This window comes from Homalodisca vitripennis, unplaced genomic scaffold, assembly GCF_021130785.1.
Source record: "Homalodisca vitripennis isolate AUS2020 unplaced genomic scaffold, UT_GWSS_2.1 ScUCBcl_205;HRSCAF=1615, whole genome shotgun sequence".
NCBI classification, from domain to species: domain Eukaryota; kingdom Metazoa; phylum Arthropoda; class Insecta; order Hemiptera; family Cicadellidae; genus Homalodisca; species Homalodisca vitripennis.
In genome coordinates, this window is record NW_025776341.1 from 125961 (window position 1) to 145554 (window position 19594).

The 19594-nt window shown below is 31.7% G+C and overlaps 1 protein-coding gene across 1 annotated transcript in view; it reads right to left on the minus strand.

The window, feature by feature from the left end:
* Window positions 1-19255, minus strand: part of LOC124370478 (nucleosome assembly protein 1-like 1) — a 39145-nt gene extending 19890 nt beyond the window's left edge. Inside the window, exons 1-2 of the mRNA XM_046828760.1 lie at window positions 19169-19255; window positions 6247-6408 (exon numbers count right to left, since the gene is read on the minus strand). Of these exons, the coding sequence (XP_046684716.1) occupies window positions 6247-6408 (162 nt within the window). The 5' untranslated portion in view covers window positions 19169-19255. The remainder of the gene's footprint in view (window positions 1-6246; window positions 6409-19168) is intronic.
* Window positions 19256-19594: the final 339 nt, after the last annotated feature.

Consider the following 19594-nt stretch of genomic DNA (forward strand, 5'->3'; position numbering starts at 1 on the left):
TTCATTCTTTTAAGAGAGTGCTTAAAAAGCCTGTTAAAAGCCCCCTTCACTTTGTACTGAAAGCCCAGTTACGGCGTCTATTCAAATCTTAGTCTGGGTAATATCGTACATCATTGGCTATTTCAAACAATAAAGTTTTAATACTTTATAGTATGCAGTTGTCACTCTTATCTTGTCAGTTTAGTTATGAAGCTGTCAATAATGTAGACTTCACAATAATTGGACATACAAGTTCTTATTTGTTACTTTACAAACATAAACAAATTTGCAAAGTCAGAACCCCAAGGACTTGGTTAGGATCACATGAAAGATAATTCTGATTGAGCATTTCCTGTATTAACTCACTTAAATTGATTACACAAGAACTTGGAATGATGCTTTCCAAAGATGTTTCAACATTGAAAAAAAAAAAAAAAAAAAATACAATTTTTATACTTTTATTTGTACTTTTTTTAATATTTTTTATTTACAAATATGTCAGTATATGAGGGCTCATATATCACAGCTGCAGATACTGTGGCACGGTTTGTCCCAGGGGTCTATCCTGGAGCCATTATTGTTTTTGTTACATAGGAGGTTTGCCAAGAGTGATGAAGGGGTTGTATAGTGTTGTATGTCTGTATGCTGATGATTCCAATGTTTCGCTTTCTGATCAGAGGCATGGGAATATTGATATTTTATCATATATTGATTGGAGTAGGATTAAGAACTTTTTTAATAAATATAATCTTATATTCAATTCCTATTCAATATTTCATTTTCTACAAAACAATCCAGATAAAATTTCAACTGTGACTTTTTTCTAGACAATGACAGAATTAAAACCACACAAAGTTTCTAGGAATTGTAACAGATAAGAATTTAGCTTAGGATAAACATATAATCATGTTACTAATAATATGTCTACTGGCCTATAAACATTGTGACAAATAGCAAAACTTAATTTAAGTACACCTAAAATTAATATACTTCTCATTGATCCACTCAGATTTAGCATTTATACTCACGGAATAAGCATTTATGAAGCATCAATGATAAGCAATTTAAATAGGTTATTGGTCCTACAAAATTTCTTCGAGAGTAATAATGCATATAATGTACACAGATTCTATGAAACATTTTTTCTTAACTTGAAATTCTGACAGTATATAGTTTACAAATATTTGAATTAATAATTTATGTAAATCAATTTTTGTGTCATATACTTATATACATACATATAATATTCGTTTTAATAGATAGCCTATACCGATCAACACAATCTTGAATTTAAAAAATTACTTAAGTGTGAGATATTTATACAATTAACCAACAAAATTTGTAATGGGAAGAGATCTGTTAAAATTTACAAATTATGTAGCTTAGTTGTCTTTATTTATTTTTTTTTAATATGAGACATTTTTTAAATATAAAAACACATTAATTAATTTAAGAAGAATATTGAAGATAAATTGTTAAAAAGTCAGTTACAATTTAAATTAACTAATGTTACAATTTTCTATTAATATATTTAAATTAATACTAGCATTTAGTTTTATTGCACTGACGCTATTCTTTGTATCTTGACATATTATGGAATAAAGTGGTTTGACTGACTACTTCAATACATTTTTATTAAAACACTCAGTGAATAGGTTACTGACATAGTTGGTTATTGTCTTGAATGTTGTAATTTTTTTTGCGGGCGATTTTTTGCATGTTCAATAACTTTTAGATCATTTGCAGTTATTTTTGTGAACTTCTTACTACTATCAATTATTACTACTGTGTCTACTTATGAATTCAAAAAATTGCTGATAAAAGTATCTATTTAAGAAATTTGTGTTTGTTTTAGAAATTTAAGTAAAACTTGATAGACCATTTTGTTTAGAATTCACAATACTTATGTCGCACACAAAAATTAAAAAACAAATCTTAACCCTTTCGATCCCAGCCATTTTTTTAAAAAATATCTACCAAAAAATCCCACTATTCACTGTAAGGGATCTACTAAAAATCCCAGCACTATTTTGCCCGTTTTGCAGAACTTTGCAAAAAAATTATTTTTAACTTATTTTTCAACCGATTATAATGATTTCTTTTTCTTTTTTATTCAGCATGAAATATACTACATTATAGTGAGTGTAAAAAAACATGCATTCATGCAATAAATTATACATTATAGAACAAATTAGCTTACCTGAAAAAAAAAATTCCGAGAAACTTTGGACTTTGTTGTCAAAAGAGGTACACACACAAATTTTTTAGCACGTATATTGTCATTGCACATTAAAGTACACATAAACATAAACATACACAACAAATTTTGTCAATTTATTCCAACAAATAAAAAAAATACAGGTTTTTTTTTTATTATTATCACGTTTTTCAGAAATTGTACTTTTTTCTCAGTATTACAAGAAAAGGCTTAACTAAATGTATAGGCCTAACATTAAATAAAAAATGGACTGAGATAAAATAAATTCAATGTAAAGAATTGATTTACAGATATATAGTTATTGGAGAAACATTCTAAATATATTACAAAAAACAAAAAAACATTACTTATTTAGCATTTGTGGCGCGGATAGCATTTTGGATGCAAGCCTTTCTTGCAATTTCGACAATAAAAGTGGATTTCCTTCTTTTCCCCCCCCTTACTAGTGCTTGCTGCACTACAACTCACAGCAGTTCTTTTCTTTTCTATTTGGTAATTTTATAAAAAATTCATTAACAGGTTGAGGAGCATCACCAGCAACCACATTCTCTGTCCGAGTTTGCTTTTCATTCCCAGGTCTACTCTCCTTCACATCAAACCACTCACTGCTCAGCTGATTAATTAGAGACACAGTAAAATGTAATCTAGACATAGGGTTGGTTGTATTCTCTTTATACAGGATGTATGCATTCAACACCATACGCCCAATTATATTAAAAAGTAATTTTTTTCCAAAAATTTTAAAGTTTTTCTGTCACTGAGGTACTGGTGGAGCATCTGATCATTGCTGTCAACCCCTCCCATATAGTCATTATAGGCCCTTATAATTGTTGGTTTATTTGTAATGTAAACCTTGTTTCCCCTTTTTTTAGATCTTTGTCCATTAGATGCCTTTGAAATTGGTTGACAGCAAGAGCACAGGTTTCTTGTTGCTTTTTATTTGCCTGTAGCCTAACTTCAGCATGTAGTTCTTTCTTTTGTACTTTCTCTCACCCACATTGTACTTACTCAATATGTTGGGAGGGGATGCCCTTTCTATTTCTACGAAGGGTTCCTGTTAAAAATGTCAATTTTGAATACAAATCTTTAGCCAAATTCAAGGAAGTAAAAAAGTTGTCCACAAATAAATGGTAGCCTTTGTTCAAATAACCTGGTTCTAAAAGTTTCATGACCACTGTGTAGCCTAGACCTGTTGTTCTGTTTCCTTTGCCCTTCAGGACCTTTGGCACCTTGATATACAAAGAAGTTCAGGCAATAATGACTCAGAGCAATCGCATAACACCCAGAGCTTAACGCCAAACCTATGGTGTTTCTTTGGCATGTATTGCATTAAAGGATTGTGGCATTTTGTTGCGATTATGCTTTCGTCAATAGACAGGTTTTCCCCTGGAGTGTAAGTAAAATTTAGAAATGTTGTTCATGTGGTCAATGAGTGGTTGGACTCGGGCACATGGGTCGTAACCCGGTTCCTTGGGTTTGGGCAAGTTTGTTGTATCTACCAAATGAAAGAAAGATAATATTTCCTGGAATCGGTTTCTGGTAAACATTCTACTATACCATGAGCAGTGCTGAGCTTCACATTTCCACCAATAGCTAGGAATTGGATGGCTTCTTATTTAGTCCCATGTTTAGAAGTACGGTTACGAAGGCTTTCATTTCTGCAACTGTAACACGCTGCCATATACGATGGCTTTCATCTGGTCCTTTTAGTAGGTTTAGAGCCGATATAGTCTTCTCACATACATGTTTGTGTACTTGACAAGTCTTTCCCACAAACTTATAGTAAAGAAAAAGCCTAAAGTAAGCTACAGCAGGAGAGTTGCAAAGGTGGACAATGTTTTACACCTGGCGATTCCTGAAATGAAAAACCTATGTGGATATTCCAAATCATTGTCTTCATTGACATCAACCCAGTCTTCCTCATCATCCCCAATATCAGTATCACTTCCACTATTAGGTACAGGTGGTCTAGGTACAGGAGGCCTAGGTACATGTCTAACCCCAGATGGCCTGTTTGTTGGATTGGTTACAGATGAGTTTTCATTATCATCTGTATCACTAGATGACAAAAGCTGTCCTACATTAGCCCTACTTGTGGATGGTGTATTTACATCAAAGTACCGGTTCATAAGTAGGGTCGTCATCTGTGTCATCAATATATGAACTGCTCTCACTACCTGAATCAGCTTCTGATGAATCCTCACCAAAACTGTCCTCTTCTACAATACGCCGAACTGTATTGTCACTAAGTGGCGACCTTGCACGCTTCATTTTACAAACATAATGCAAAAAATAACCAACTACTATTATGCAATAAAAGTCGAACAACAACGCCAAACTCACTCCACAACAAACTGCGACAATAAACTGCGTAGTCATTCACAGCTGGGCCGGCACAGAGAAATGAGTTGCAACGCCACGTTGATTATACGTCGTATAGTGCTAGTAATGTACTGTATAAAGTTCAGTTCACAACTTTATTGGAAAGATTGATTCTTTATGATCATTTTGATATATCGTAAGTGAAAGTTTAGTTACGTTTTGTATTTTATAACAAATATTCTGTAAACGTCCGTATAAGCGGACGCTGGGATTTTATGCAGATACCGCGGACGTCCGTATAATCGGACGCTGGGACTTTATGCAGATACTTTTGACGTCCGTATATACGGACGTTGGGATCAAAAGGGTTAAATAAGAACAGAACTTTTTGTATTTTTAGCTTACATTCAACAAGATACAAAATGTTTATTTTTTAAATTTTTTTAACCTAGCAATATAATGCCAATTTGAACTCAATATAATGCCTAATCAGAATCTATAAGCAAACCATATATAGTATTACAAATAACACCATAAGTATTGTTGTTTAGAGCTCTGCAATTTCGTTTAAAACACATTATGCGTATACAGGGGAACAACAGAGTTCTAGGGAAAAAAGTTTCCACCTGATTTAAAAATAACAAAAGGGCACCATTATCATGTTCACCTGCACCGCTGTTGAACAATACATTGAGATGGTATCAAAGAGCGTTCATTACTAGATAAATTGAACTTTATTCACATATGTATCTACCTAATCAGAATCTATAAGCAAACCATATATAGTATTACAAATAACACCATAAGTATTGTTGTTTAGAGCTCTGCAATTTCGTTAAACACATTATGCGTATACAGGGGAACAACAGAGTTCTAGGGAAAAAGAGTTTCCACCTGATTTAAAAATAACAAAAGGGCACCATTATCATGTTCACCTGCACCGCTGTGAACAATACATTGAGATGGTATCAAAGAGCGTTCATTACTAGATAAATTGAACTTTATTCACATAATGTATCTACTATAGCAATATGTTGCCTCAATGAAATCATATACCTTATAACACAATACTTGTTATATAAATTCATGCATTTGGGTTTTCAATACAGACCTAATAAATTACATAATTTGCCAATATGATACACATTTACACAACACAAGTGATTTCAAAACATGTCCTTGAACTTGGGGTTAAAAATGTGATGCAATATTACAAGTTTGGCAATGGAACACAATAATTGTATTTAAGTATAATTTACTAAACTGTATGATTAATACTCACCACCATTACACTATAATCATGATAATTTAATATATATATTTGCTTGTGCATCATATCTGACAAATAAAACCTACACGATTGATTAAAAATGTTGTACTCACAGATTAATCTACTCTCAATCCTAAAATTTAGAATATTTGGGTGATTTAAATGTTTATCATTTGTTGGTCTACACTTTATTTCAAGGGAACTGCCCATAAAAAGAATCCAGACTATGCCTAAAAAGTTATTTTAACAATAATAAAAAAAAAAGTTTGCATACAAAATCGCTAATGAGCAAAACTACGACAGTTTCAATAATAGCAATATTTTCCAATGTTTACAAAAATTACTTCAATGTGAATAGTACTGTAACTTGTCAAAATATTCACCAAATGCACAAACATTTATGAATTACCTAAGTAGTTTAATTACAACGTAATAACGGATCTATAAAATTACCCACCTGCAACATCTCTGCGTGCAGTCGCCCCTGGATGGCTGCCAACAGATCTGGCCTCCGCAGTATCTGCGACTTGAGGTCGGTGCCTGTCCCAGACTCCTCCTCGTCCTCCATCTCCTCGACCTCGTCGGAGGCATCACCAACTCGCTCAGGTTCTGCAGCCATCTGTGTGTCAATCAACAAAATTGCCCTATAATCTCTCCCTTCGATGTCAGGTAATCTTTTAAAAGCACTTACAAGTAACTGTCCAGCTTTCACCATACTACCATATTAACCCTTTGCGATCGGTCATTGACTATAGGTCGACCGTGGCAGTTTCGCTGAACGCTCACATGTCGACAATAGGTCGACCTAATGTCACTGCTTGTTTGGCCATTTCTGACCTATTGCTATTCGGTATTTGAGTTATTCTGTACTTTGGACTTGTATTTTGGTTAAGTGAATGCTACGTCGATCTTTATTCACGATATAGGAGCCATTGGAAGTGAAAATAGAAGACCAATACAACTGACGTCTGCACTTGAGTCATGTTTACAAATATGGCTGGTACAAGTACAAGTTTTATTGACGAGTTTTAAAGTACCACACAAAAAAAAACTTGAGATAACCTAGTAAGTAATGAATAATAAATATTTGATGAAATCCTAGTGCCTTTCACCTGTATTCATGTAATTTTGGTTTATTACACAAGTATAAAAAAAATAAAAATTAGGGTTTTATATTTTTATACTTCTTTTTTATATTTTTTTAAATGTTACTAAAGTTATAAAAAATACTATAAAATAATGTACATATTCTTTTTAGGTTATTTACATTGATATAAAGGAAAAATAAAAATAAAAAAGGTTGCAGAAAAAGGGATTTAAAAATTGCATTTGTGTATTGTCAAAGAACTGTAAACTAACAGAAATTAAATACGACCTGAGGACAGTCGAAGCAATTTTTATTGAGACCTCAAAGGGTTAATTGTTAGTACCGTCTTATGAACTAGCACAACAAAAACCTGAAATGGACTAGTTGTTTGATCAGCCAATTATCATATACATAAATTAATCGTATGAATCTCATTAAATTAAGAAATAAAATAAATTGATAAGATGTTAACAGAGTTGAGTTAAAGATCGACATGTGTAATCAACCTGCTACTGTAAAATGATGAAAGTGTTAAGCCATTAATTCTACAAGTTATAAAGTAAGAGATCTTTTTTGAATAAGGTTCACTGTCTCTTGCACTTATATGGTTCAGGCAAGCACTGTAACAAATGTGAGAGTCACCTGTCACGATCTCTTGCTAACAAGCATGTTCTATTTGCAGTTCTATAACCGACCTATATGCGACTTCATTGTGCGTTTAAAAATGTTTCAAGATTATTGAAACTCCCACTTCATAAGATGTATGGTCAGTGATACATATTTTAATGCTAGTAATATGTCAGCTGTAAGTATTCATTTCCAGCTTTTTGTAATATTTGTGATAATGTAGCTTTGCGAATCATGTCTGAAGCCAGGCACCATTCACCACTAATTTCAAAGCGTAGAATTCCAATAGTTCATTTATATATTGTAGTGTCTCACATTTATGAAGGGGAATAAATACAGAATTAGAGATTATTCAAATGTCAATGAAAGAGCCATGAAACAAAAAATCATTTCAAATTAAATACATTTCATACAGCGTCCATACAGCGTCATACTCAAGTATTGATAGTAACAGTATTAGATTTTGTAACTTTTACCTACAGAAATTTATTAAGAAAGAACTCCCTCTTCCTTCATTTAAAGGGTACATTAAAAATAAACTGACGGAAAACTGTTTATACTTTATTGAAAACTCTTTTACATTGAGTTTTAATTTTTATATGTTGATTGTTTTTTGCGTTGTGTACCAATATTTATAAATAGTTTTTTCTATATTACAGAAAATGGATCCATGTCAAAACTTTAGTATTAGTATTTAGTATGAAAAGATAGTTTTAGTAAAATTACTATAACTATCTATAAGAAAAAAACATGACAGATGGCTATAATGAAAAGTGTTTGGCAATAGATAGTTGGATTTGAATGCATTGAACAAAGATAAAATGTAAAAATGAATGAGAGTTTAAGTGTGGACTTGAAAATATTAATGACGAAGGACATTCAGATTAACCAACCACATGTAATGGGTAGCATTTACACAAAATTATTAGCAAAGAGAGAAAATTTACAAAAAAATAATTACTTCCAACGAATTTGGAAAATATTGTATCAGAAAAACATAAAATCCAGAAAACTGTATTTTCAATGAATAAACAAACTTCCTGTAGAAAACTACAAAAAGAGATTGGACATGTGATTCATTACAACAAACAAGGAGATGGGATGTCCATTCAAATTATGACAAACGAAAGTGTTCTTTACTGAACCCTGAATCCATGACAATATTATATACTGTTCCAATACATATGAGTAGAGAAGTTTGCACTCCCTTTACAAAAAAAAAGGAACTAAAAATTCACTTATTCAAAATATACATATTGTCCACAAATTCAATGTACTTTTAGAAATTATGTACACTTATTTACATACATGCAATATGCATACATGTTCCGTATTATCTCAAAACACAATCTCATTGACACAGTAAAAATATTACTTCTGGTTTTTACGAATGTTGCAAGGTTTTAGTTTTAATTATGTAGGTAACATGTTAACTAATCACAATGAGAATGATGACAACATGTGATGCAATAAACAGCTATCACCGACCGGTCACTGTTTTTCTACAAATCACATAATCTAACCAAATACGATAAGCATCTAGAGACAGTGCATTGCAAAAAGCTTGCAATCAGCTGTCTAAAATGTTATACATCATATTGCAGATGGAAAACACTTTTTCTAATTACATCATTGTAAACAGAGGTCTACACGTCAAGATCAACTACTAACTAACAATAGGAGTTTTAATATTTGGAATACCAAAGGTAACTGAATGCAATAGTTACAAAAATTATAAAATTGCATTTCTAGTAGATACTTTATCTTTTAATATTTGCAAGAGATGACATTTTTATAAGCTTTGTTCCCTGATTTAGATTATCAGTTGCTATTTGGCAGATGGATTAAAGGTTGTGTTAATCAGCATTTATGTTTACTTGTTAAGTGTTTTAATTATGTGAAGCATAATCTTTGGATAATGAAACAAAAGTTTGTGTTACATACAAAATTTGTGCATAGCCAGTGAAAGAGTAATTTTCAATAATATACTGTGCCGAAATTTCTCTTACCATTACATATGAACTTTGTTATTATTTTTTTTACACTGTGAGTTGTCATACACAATATGTGGTGTGAACCGAAAGATTTGGATGTTCAATACAGTTTTTCATACTTTATTAGAAAATCAAGTATAGTATGAAATTCAACACCCCATGCTTTCATTCCATTTATTTAACATTATGCACAACATTTTTTAAATGAAATTTTAGGCAAACACGGTTCAAATGCTAAAGAACATTATAAAATGTGGGGAAAGCAGAAAAATGATCAGGTCAGTATTAGGAAGATATTGACATGTTGTGCAATGATTTTATATAATTTTATTCAATTACTATACTAATACTCTCTGAAAAAAAAAAAAACAATTTTTCATGTTTATTAATTAAGTAAAGTTTATTCATTAATTTTGTGTTTTTAGTATAATATTATACAATTTAAGTATGTAAGCCTAAAATTTAAACTTAAATCATTCTTATAATGTTGGCTGCACTGTAATAATTAAAAGCTAATATTCTCAGTTTTATAGAATAAAACGGAAATGGTAGAATTTAAGGTTCTATTATTTTAAAATAAGAAAAACAGTTGTGTTAATTTGTAGCTCAGGCCAAATGACGTGAGTTGATTCTATTGATTAGTTTTGACAAACATATACAATAAAATAATTCTAATAAAATGTTTTTTGTTGTACTTTATAATGTCCAACAACCGAGGAATAACCTACTGACAATATTTTATTTTTAAAAGACCTGATATTGAATGCTGCCATTGAAAATATTACTAAACATCCAATAATGGATGTTCGCCAATTGCTGGATTAAATATTTATAAAAATAACAAGCAGTTACTTGCAACTTTGATTTCCTACTGTATAACTAGGATTAGTATTTACTATTTAAATTACATACTAAGCACTTCTGTTATAAGAGGTCACTAGGAGATATTCCAATTTCCTGATCCAATTTTGAATACTTGGGCTTTAGTTACAAGAGCAGTATTTTGAAACCAAGAAATCGGAGAGTGAAAGTTTTAGAATAAGCACCAATGATATAACAAATTTCTCTGTAACATTCCATAATATTTGACAGCATAATTTTAGTAAACTTGATACGCTTTAGGTCAGTGTAAAGGAATAATAAAAGTCAAAGTCTGGCAGCATTTTATTTTAGGCTTGTGTTTGGAGCACAAGAGATCGAGTGACAATTCTAACTACCAATTCCCTTACTGATCAATACATCTCTCCTCTATACATGAAATGGTTCTTGAAAGAATTTGTGGTTACCAAGACCTTTTTAAATTGTCACAATGTGCTCATAATGGATCATTATTTTTTATCATCATTAACCCTTTGCGGTCGGTCGTCGACTATATAGGTCGACCGCGGCAGTTTCGCTGAACGCTCGCATGTCGACAATAGGTCGACCGGATAATGTCACTGCTTGTTTGTCCATTTCTAACCTATTGCTGTTCGGTATTTGAGTTATTTGGTACTTTGGACTTCTATTTTGGTTACGTGAATGCTACGTCGATCTTTATTCACGATATAGGAGGCATTGGAAGTGAAAATAGAAGACCAATACAACTGACGTCTGCACTTGCGCCGTGTTTACAAATATGGCTGGTACAAGTACAAGTTTTTACTGACGATGACGAAATATTAGATGAATTAGATGATTGTGATAGTGTTTTTAGTGAAATTAGTATCCAAAATGAAAAACAGATTATTGAAGAAGACCGTGATAGTGATTGTTAGTTGAATCATGAAAATTCTTCTGAAAACATTGTGGTAAATGACGGTAACCTAGTCGCCGGTAACCTAGACGACGAAAGTGATGTGTTTAGATTGAAAACTAGGTAATGATGGGGAAGAATTTGATCAATTCGTGGATAATGTGATAGAAGTAGGACAAGGAGATGCAAATAATACAGTTAGGCCTAGGCTACAAACTAGTAGACTAAGAGGAAGAGCTAGACATGTTACCCAAAGTAGGCCTAGGGCTGGACTAAGGCAAAATTATAATATATATAATGTATTATATATAATATCATATAATGAATAACATGTATCTGATGAGATCCTAGTGCCTTTTCACCTGTATTCATGTAATTTTGGTTTATTACATCTTATAAAAAAATAAAAATTATGTTTTTATATTTTTATACTTCTTTTTTATATTTTTTAAATGTTACTTAAAGTTATAAAAAAAAATACTATAAGATAATGTAAACATTCTTTTTAGGTTATTTACATTGATATATAAAGAGAAAAAAATAAAAAAGTTGCAGAAAAAGGGATTTAAAACTTGCATTTGTGTATTGTCAAAGAACTGTAAACTAACAGAAATTAAATACGACCTGAGGACAGTCGAAGCAATTTTTATTGAGACCTCAAAGGGTTAATTGCCTACAATGGAATCCATGTTTCCTCAGCGTAAAACAACTATTGGAAAATCTATTTCAATAGTTTATATATTAATTACAGTAATAATATTTACAACCCCACAGTATGTTATTCAAAGGTATGAATATATATAAACCTGATACAGTACACCTGATTTCTTGGTTCAGTCTAGGTATTATTTACAAGTTTTATATAGCTAATCATTATTGTATTGTATGTCCCCTCAGTACAAAACTGGACCCATTGCCCCTCAATGGTTTCCTGCTGTATCAAATTACATGTCTGGTGCATTGCTTTATTCCATTTGGAATGGTCACAAGCTCACTGCTCACTGCACTACTTTGTTTTGTTGTTCCTTGAGTCATATTAGTACCCGGGGCCTTCCATTTTTGTTCCTTCTGCTACTGTAAATATGCCGTCCTACATAATGTCAAAGGGAACTAATTTTGTGTATCCAAAATATACTAAATAGTTTGGATTCGTAACTGCTGAAATCTATAATAAATGTTAGATAATACTACTGCCATTAACTATTTGGAGCACACTAAGAAAGATAGGCTATTTTGTATGTAAATAAATATTCTGGAATACGTAGCTCATAATGCTTGGAATTTCAGAATAAAAGCATGTTGATGTTTTATTCTTGTAAGTAACATACAACCAAACATCATTCATTCTCCACAAACTTTCTATGATATTAATAGAATTTAAATTTGATCAATTGAAGTTTTCTATAAAAAGTTATAAAACCCTTTTGTAAATATACAAAAACACATTTGAAAAATCACATATCAGAAATTTACTATGAACATACTATACACATTTGACTAGTAATATATGAAGACTGCAGTATATATCAAAGATTAGTTTACTGTAAAGCACATCAAAGAATTCTTTGTATTTGTTTTCTTCACAAATTTTTTAACCAATAAAAACAGGACAAACTGTTTATGGAAATACAGTAGAGTCCTGCTAATCCGAACTAATTGGGACCAAACACTGTTCAAAAAAATATTCCAACTCAAAAGATAGTTTTAACTCCATTATATTTAAATAACAACAAGCCTAATGTTTGAAACAGTAAATACACTTTATTCTACATTATTCAGTGCACTGTACTAATACATAGTATCTAACAAAACACAAAAAGTATTGGAGTTTACAATAAGAAAACCATTACTTGTAGATTATACAGATTCACTTTGAAGATTTATAGTGACAGTGATGGAGTGATGGTGAGGGAGGGGGGTGTTATGCGTTAGTAGATGGGGGATGGGACACTGACAGACAGTGTCTGTGACAAAGCGTGGATACATACCGATTGCTCATATTGCTAAATTCGCAATTTCAAATCAAACAAGTGCAGCGAACATTATGTGACTTAACAATCAGAAAAGGCCACAATCTGTACAACTGTAGTGAAACATCTCTAGTAAGAACTGACAGATTTAAATGCTATACAACATATAATAATGCTACATGAACATGAAGAGCGGCATGAGACTTCATGATAGTAGCGAATCACGACGAGAACGATAATATGAAGGTAATTAAGAATCCAATGTGCAACCCAGTCAGTCTATGAAATATCCCCTTTGCCAACATCCTATTGACTTTTTCCACTCATTGTTCGATGATGTTTTTTTTAACAATATTGTGAAATTTCCAAACAAAAATGACCTTTTTTTAAGACTTGCTACAAACAGTGCATAAAACTAAAACAGAATAACTATTAGAAGATGCAATTGATGTTTTCACTACCCTCGTCCAAACAATATAAGGGTAGATTCCTCTCAATCCTTTAATTAGTTTGTCCCTATCAAAGGACCGATGCAACGATGAGGAAAGCTATAATAGGGTGTTTAAAGTGCGAGATGTTGAACATTTAATCATAGAAATGGGATTCTGTCTTTTATCCCGGGAGGGACTTACTCCTACATAAGCCCATGAGCTCATGGCAGAACAATTTCAATTCTCCCAGTGTATATTATATACATACCAAAATATATACATATACACACACACACATTTATATATATATAAAATTTAGTACAAATAGATGATCTTGTATTGAAGTTCAATGTCTACAGTGGTAAGAATGATTTGACTCCAGTAAAAGTAACAGGTAGCAAAAACTTGGGTGTTGACCACTCCCTACTTGCCGCCATTAGTCAAATACCAAAACACATGATTTACGTTGAATAAATTTGGATTACAACTACGTTTTATGCTATTAAAATTGTATTATAGCGAAGCTATACTTTTAAATGTAAAAGAAATGTATTTGTGTAAGATTATATAAAAAAAACTAACTTTACTTAAAGCATGTTTGAGCAACGTAGTACTTACAACTACTATAACCAATCTGACATGGTATTTCTGCAGGTACTGATGCCGTCTAAATTACATTCATTAATTATAAAAAGTCAGAGTACATTTCATTTCAAACTAAAATAGTATATGATTTAGGTACTGATGCCGTCTAAATTACATTCATTAATTATAAAAAGTCAGAGTACATTTCATTTCAAACTAAAATAGTATATGATTTTCAATATATGCATGATACCAAAATTTAGAATGTTCAAAAAGTCTTCTAAAATGCATTTTTGCAACACTGTGTTTGTTCTGACTTTTCTTACAGCGAATACTATTTGATTTCCACATTTTATTCTAGACCAACGTTTTCTTTAATGGTTTTAATGTTTCTAATTGATAAATCATGATTCGATTGTGTTGGTGGCCGCTTATTATAATGCAGCAGTTTTTATCCTGTTCACTGTACAAGTGTTTAAGCATTTTCTGTATTTAGGTAGTAGCCGGCACCACACACTTCTGAAAAAGATTCCCTGCTAGGTCTAGTATTATATTCCAGGTCAAACCATGTGAACGCTTGTAATTATTAACCTTTTCTATTTACAAGTACATATTTATTTATTTGTCTCAAATAGGCTGCAGTATAATAAATTGCCACTGCCACAATCGAATCATGATTATCAATTTTAAATATCGATACTATCAAATACAACATTACCCTACAGATATTCATAATCATTGGCAGCGGTTTTTATTTTATTATGTACTGAGTGTGCCAGTGACTTCATTGCCAGCTGTTGTTATTTCAATTATATAATGTGCAAGTTAGTGACGAGAAGAACAATGGTAATAAATATGCAGATGTTGGTCCAAAAAGTATTTTTAACCCTTCCCACACCTTTGATGGATATATTAGAATCGTAGACTATGACCAAAACACCAAATACAGTTATATCCGATATTATAAAATCATGCCTGATGGGAGTTTTCAGTATAAAAAAGGCCTTCCAAATGACCGGTGCACGCTCGGTGCTTATCGCGGTTGCCAAGGAAGTATTTAAAAACTACCTTCACTCTACTGCAGGGGGAGGGAAGCGTCCTTCATCTTACGCTGACCACCTGCTTGTCAGTTCTGCGTCTCCTAAAGAGCCATGGCAAACATATCTGTGACATGTATTATTGCTTTCTCGGTTGTCACAAGTGCACCGATACAAAGTATCTCGTTATTATTCTTCATCGTGTGGTAGTGATGAGATTAGTTTGAAATATTTATCTTGTTTTATAGTGCTATGAGGTGTATTTTCATAGTAGAATTCTTTTAGAAAACAGTTTTATATATTATAATTTATATATATATATATATATTTAGTTATATATAAATTAGCAAGATTTAAAACCAGCTTTCAGTATTTTTAGATGCTTAGATGGTACTGTATATCGATGATTGAATATAATTCGATAATCATGATCCGAGTGTGGGGGTAGCCGCTTATCATACTGCAGCCCTCAAATGTAATAAAAGAACATTCAATTAATAATATATTATTTCAAGACCCTAGTACAAAAATTTTAGTTAATACAGTTATTGTGGAAAATTTATATTCCACTTTTCGGGTTCGATAAGCGGACCCGGTTTTTTATATTGAAATTGGCAAACAACCAGTACTTACTTGATATATACTTACTCATAACCATCGATATAGGCCTAATCAATCAATACTGATTAATTATTTTGAACGTAATTAACTTATATAATCTATATCAACAGCTGTAAACACTTTTAAATAATAGCCTACACGTAAGGTAATATTTCAATTTTACATAAGTGTTATTGAGGACTATAACTTAGATACTTTTATATTGATTGATAGTCTAGGATTTGAGACGTGAATATTAAGTTAGGTATCGATGATTACATTCTTCTATATAAAAAACCGGATCCCTTTAGTCATAGTCATAGTCATAGTCATATTTCTTTATTAACATATTCTTCAAGAACAGTAATAGAGTCACAATGTTAACAAATTACATAATTGATATTAATAAATAATCAATACAAGATGTCAGAGCCTCCAATCTTCCTTGTTTACTTCTGTGAATTCTTCGATGGTGTATATTGGGTGGTCCACCAGGAAGTTGTGAAGACATCTTTTCAAGGCAGCTCCCTTGAGGTTTTTCACAGCTTGTGGCAGGAGGTTCCTCAGCTTCCTACCAATGTAGGATGGTTTTTCCTCGAAAAGTGATGTCCGATGTAGAGGTAGTGTGTAATTTCCTGCATGGCGTGTGTTATGTGTATGAAGGGTTTTTCCTGTTTGTACATGCAGTTGGTCAACATGCAAAATTACTTCTTGTATGTAGAGTGCAGTAATTGTCATAATTCCCAAGGTTTTAAATGCTTGTCGGCAGCTTTGTTGGTGTTTTATCGTACCCTACCCCACTTTTATCACAGACCTATGAGGTAGGTAAACTAAAAGTACAATATTTTGAAAATAATTACTTAACCCTTTGAGTGCCGCAGCGTCTACATAGTAGATGTTGTGAAATGTGCATAAATAGCCGGCATCTACCCAGTAGACGATTTTTATTTAATTAATATCACATATAATTCATTTTTGTTTTGACAAATAACTTATTTCACGGCAATCTACAAGTTTCGAACTATCAATTGTGATTGATTTTTATTGTTCACCGCCCCCTTGTAGTTATTTGTCATCAGAAAAAAACAGATGACGCAATAATAGTTGGTCAGCTGCTACTTGTTGCCATTAACTACACAGTTTCGTTCATTGTGTGTTTACATTGTGCTAGTTTCGTGTGTTTATGCTGAAAACTGTTGTTATTACTATTCTGCAATTGTGTTCAGTAAAACTTACAATGCATTTACAAACTTCTTTTTCGGTGTTTAGTGACATATATTTTATTGTTGGATTGGTGATGAACTAAAACGCAAGTTCCAATCAAACTATTGATTTTAGGTGAAGTAAGGTTATAGAAGTAAGGTTATATTGTAGGCCTGTGTATATTTTTATATACTTTTTATATAATTAGTATTTTACAGTCGTCTTACTTCATTGAGTGAAATAGGGTAGTTATAATATTGTTTCTAAACTTTTGACAAACTTGAACAAAAATTGCTTTTTGTTGTATTTTGTATATATTGCAGTATCTGGTTAAATATTACTGTAACACACCATATTATGCATGATTTTTGTTTAGTTTTTCATGCTCTTTCATATGGTATAGCTAAAAAAAAATTAAAAAAAATATTGTATAAATAAAATTTTAGTTCAAACTTGAAATTAATTTTTTTTCATTTTTTAGTTTTTTTTTTTTATAACCTATATTCTTTTTGTGTAAATAAAAATAAAATTATAATATTATATGGAAAAAATACATTGTTTTATAACACACAAACCAAAAAAAAAATTATTCAAATCGGTTGAATAGTTTTTTCCCCACACGCTTGCATAACAGAAGGCAATGCTCCGGCAATTTATGCGTATGACTTGGGAAATATGCTGTGGCACTCAAAGGGTTAAAGACTCGTATAAAAATATTAAATATAATTGAAAAGTTACAGCTTTCTAAAATCAGAATGACATTTTATACTACTTGTAGCAATTTTAGAATAAACAGAGGTATCAATTTACAATAACGTGACCATGGGAAGGTATGTTAATTTTTTTTTCCTGAAAACTACAATTTTTCCTGAAAACAATAGTGAAGAAAAAATTCGTCGGAAACGAAAATCAAAGGAGTTACGATTTTTTGAAATCCTCTGAAAACTCTGTTTTTGACAGTACATCTGGCAATTTTACTGAAATCTAGTACGTTAATCCAGTCAACGATGCCTGCCCGCTGCGCAGTGCTGCGCACTGCTTGCTCTTTTAGAAAAAAAATTAACTCGAGCTTGCAAAAGTCGAATCCCAGATCTTGTGATGCCCCTGATCCTTAACCCTCCAAGTGTTGTTCGACAAAATTTTGTCGGTTATTTTCCATCCTTAACGCAATAATGCCCGAAAGGCATCAATATAATACAATAATATACTTTCCCCCCAGTTTATATGCACCTGTGATAATAATACTTGGCTATAAATGCCCAACCCATGAAAAAAAGTCCATTTTTCATGGTCACGGTATTGTAAATAAATACCTAAACAGATTAGAAATAACTTAAGTATTCTGAACATAACTTATGATATTTACATCTATAGGCCTATTACGGAAAAGTGCTAGAAAATTGTAAATTTCCTGTTGTTAATGGGCATAAAACAAGAAAATTATAATTATGCAATGATCTAAGATCACAAGGCCCACCTTGTTTTAAAAAAGGTTTCAGACTACTACAACTTACGACTTAATTAGTAATAGCCCCAGTAAAATAATAACAACAGTTTCAAGATCTCAATTTGAGAGATGGTGACACTCCGTATTAAAGTTGAGAGAAAATGCAATCATGGTCACTCAGAGGGCTTGACCCAAACCGAGTTTAATTTTGCTTTATACGATTGTAACCATTTTTCCTTGTCTATTATATTGAGATTAGTTTTGTCTAAATACTAATAGAAGACGTGCAAAGGATGCTGCATAGAAAGTGAGCTGTCAAGATTCTCTGATGCAAAGTCCATATAAAATTCAAATATACTCTGATAAAGCAGTTATTCTGCTACAGGAAAAGTTAAAAAACCAATAAGTACACTGGGATAAAAACCGGTGAGCTATTAACGCAAATAATTTCGTTAACATTGAAAAGAAAATTGAAAGACTGTATCCATGGGCACATGGGAAATGTCTGAAACGCATTTATTCACAAAGTTTTATATTCCTCTAGTACCATGGCTAGGTAAAATAAACTACATTTAGTATTACACTTTGAAGGTAGGTAATACAAGAACTCTAAATTGATCTAAATTAACATTAATTCAACACAAGTTCTTTGTTAGACATTACCTTTTTACCGCTTCTAATCTGATGGAAAGATGGAGGTTGAGCTGAAGGAAGACGTTCTCATCAACTTGCTAAGAGATCAGGGAGCCAACGGAATAAAGGAATGTGAAAGTAAAATTTACCTAAAAAAACTCAGTGCAATCATTTGAGTTTTAGCATTGTTATGAACGTGATTAAAAATCTCCATATGTATTTGTAAACTATTAATTTTCATTATAATTACAAACTAAGAATATATGCAAAGCAGTATAAGGTCTGTAACAAAAGTGTATACATACAATTATTTTGTAAATAATAAAAACAAAAATATTTAGAATTTTAAAAAAGATAATCAAATCGTTTCAGATTAAATTGCTGTTAACATTACCAGTGGTTAGTACAACAATTAACTAATTGTCAGTATAAAATTACATCATAGAAAAAAAAACG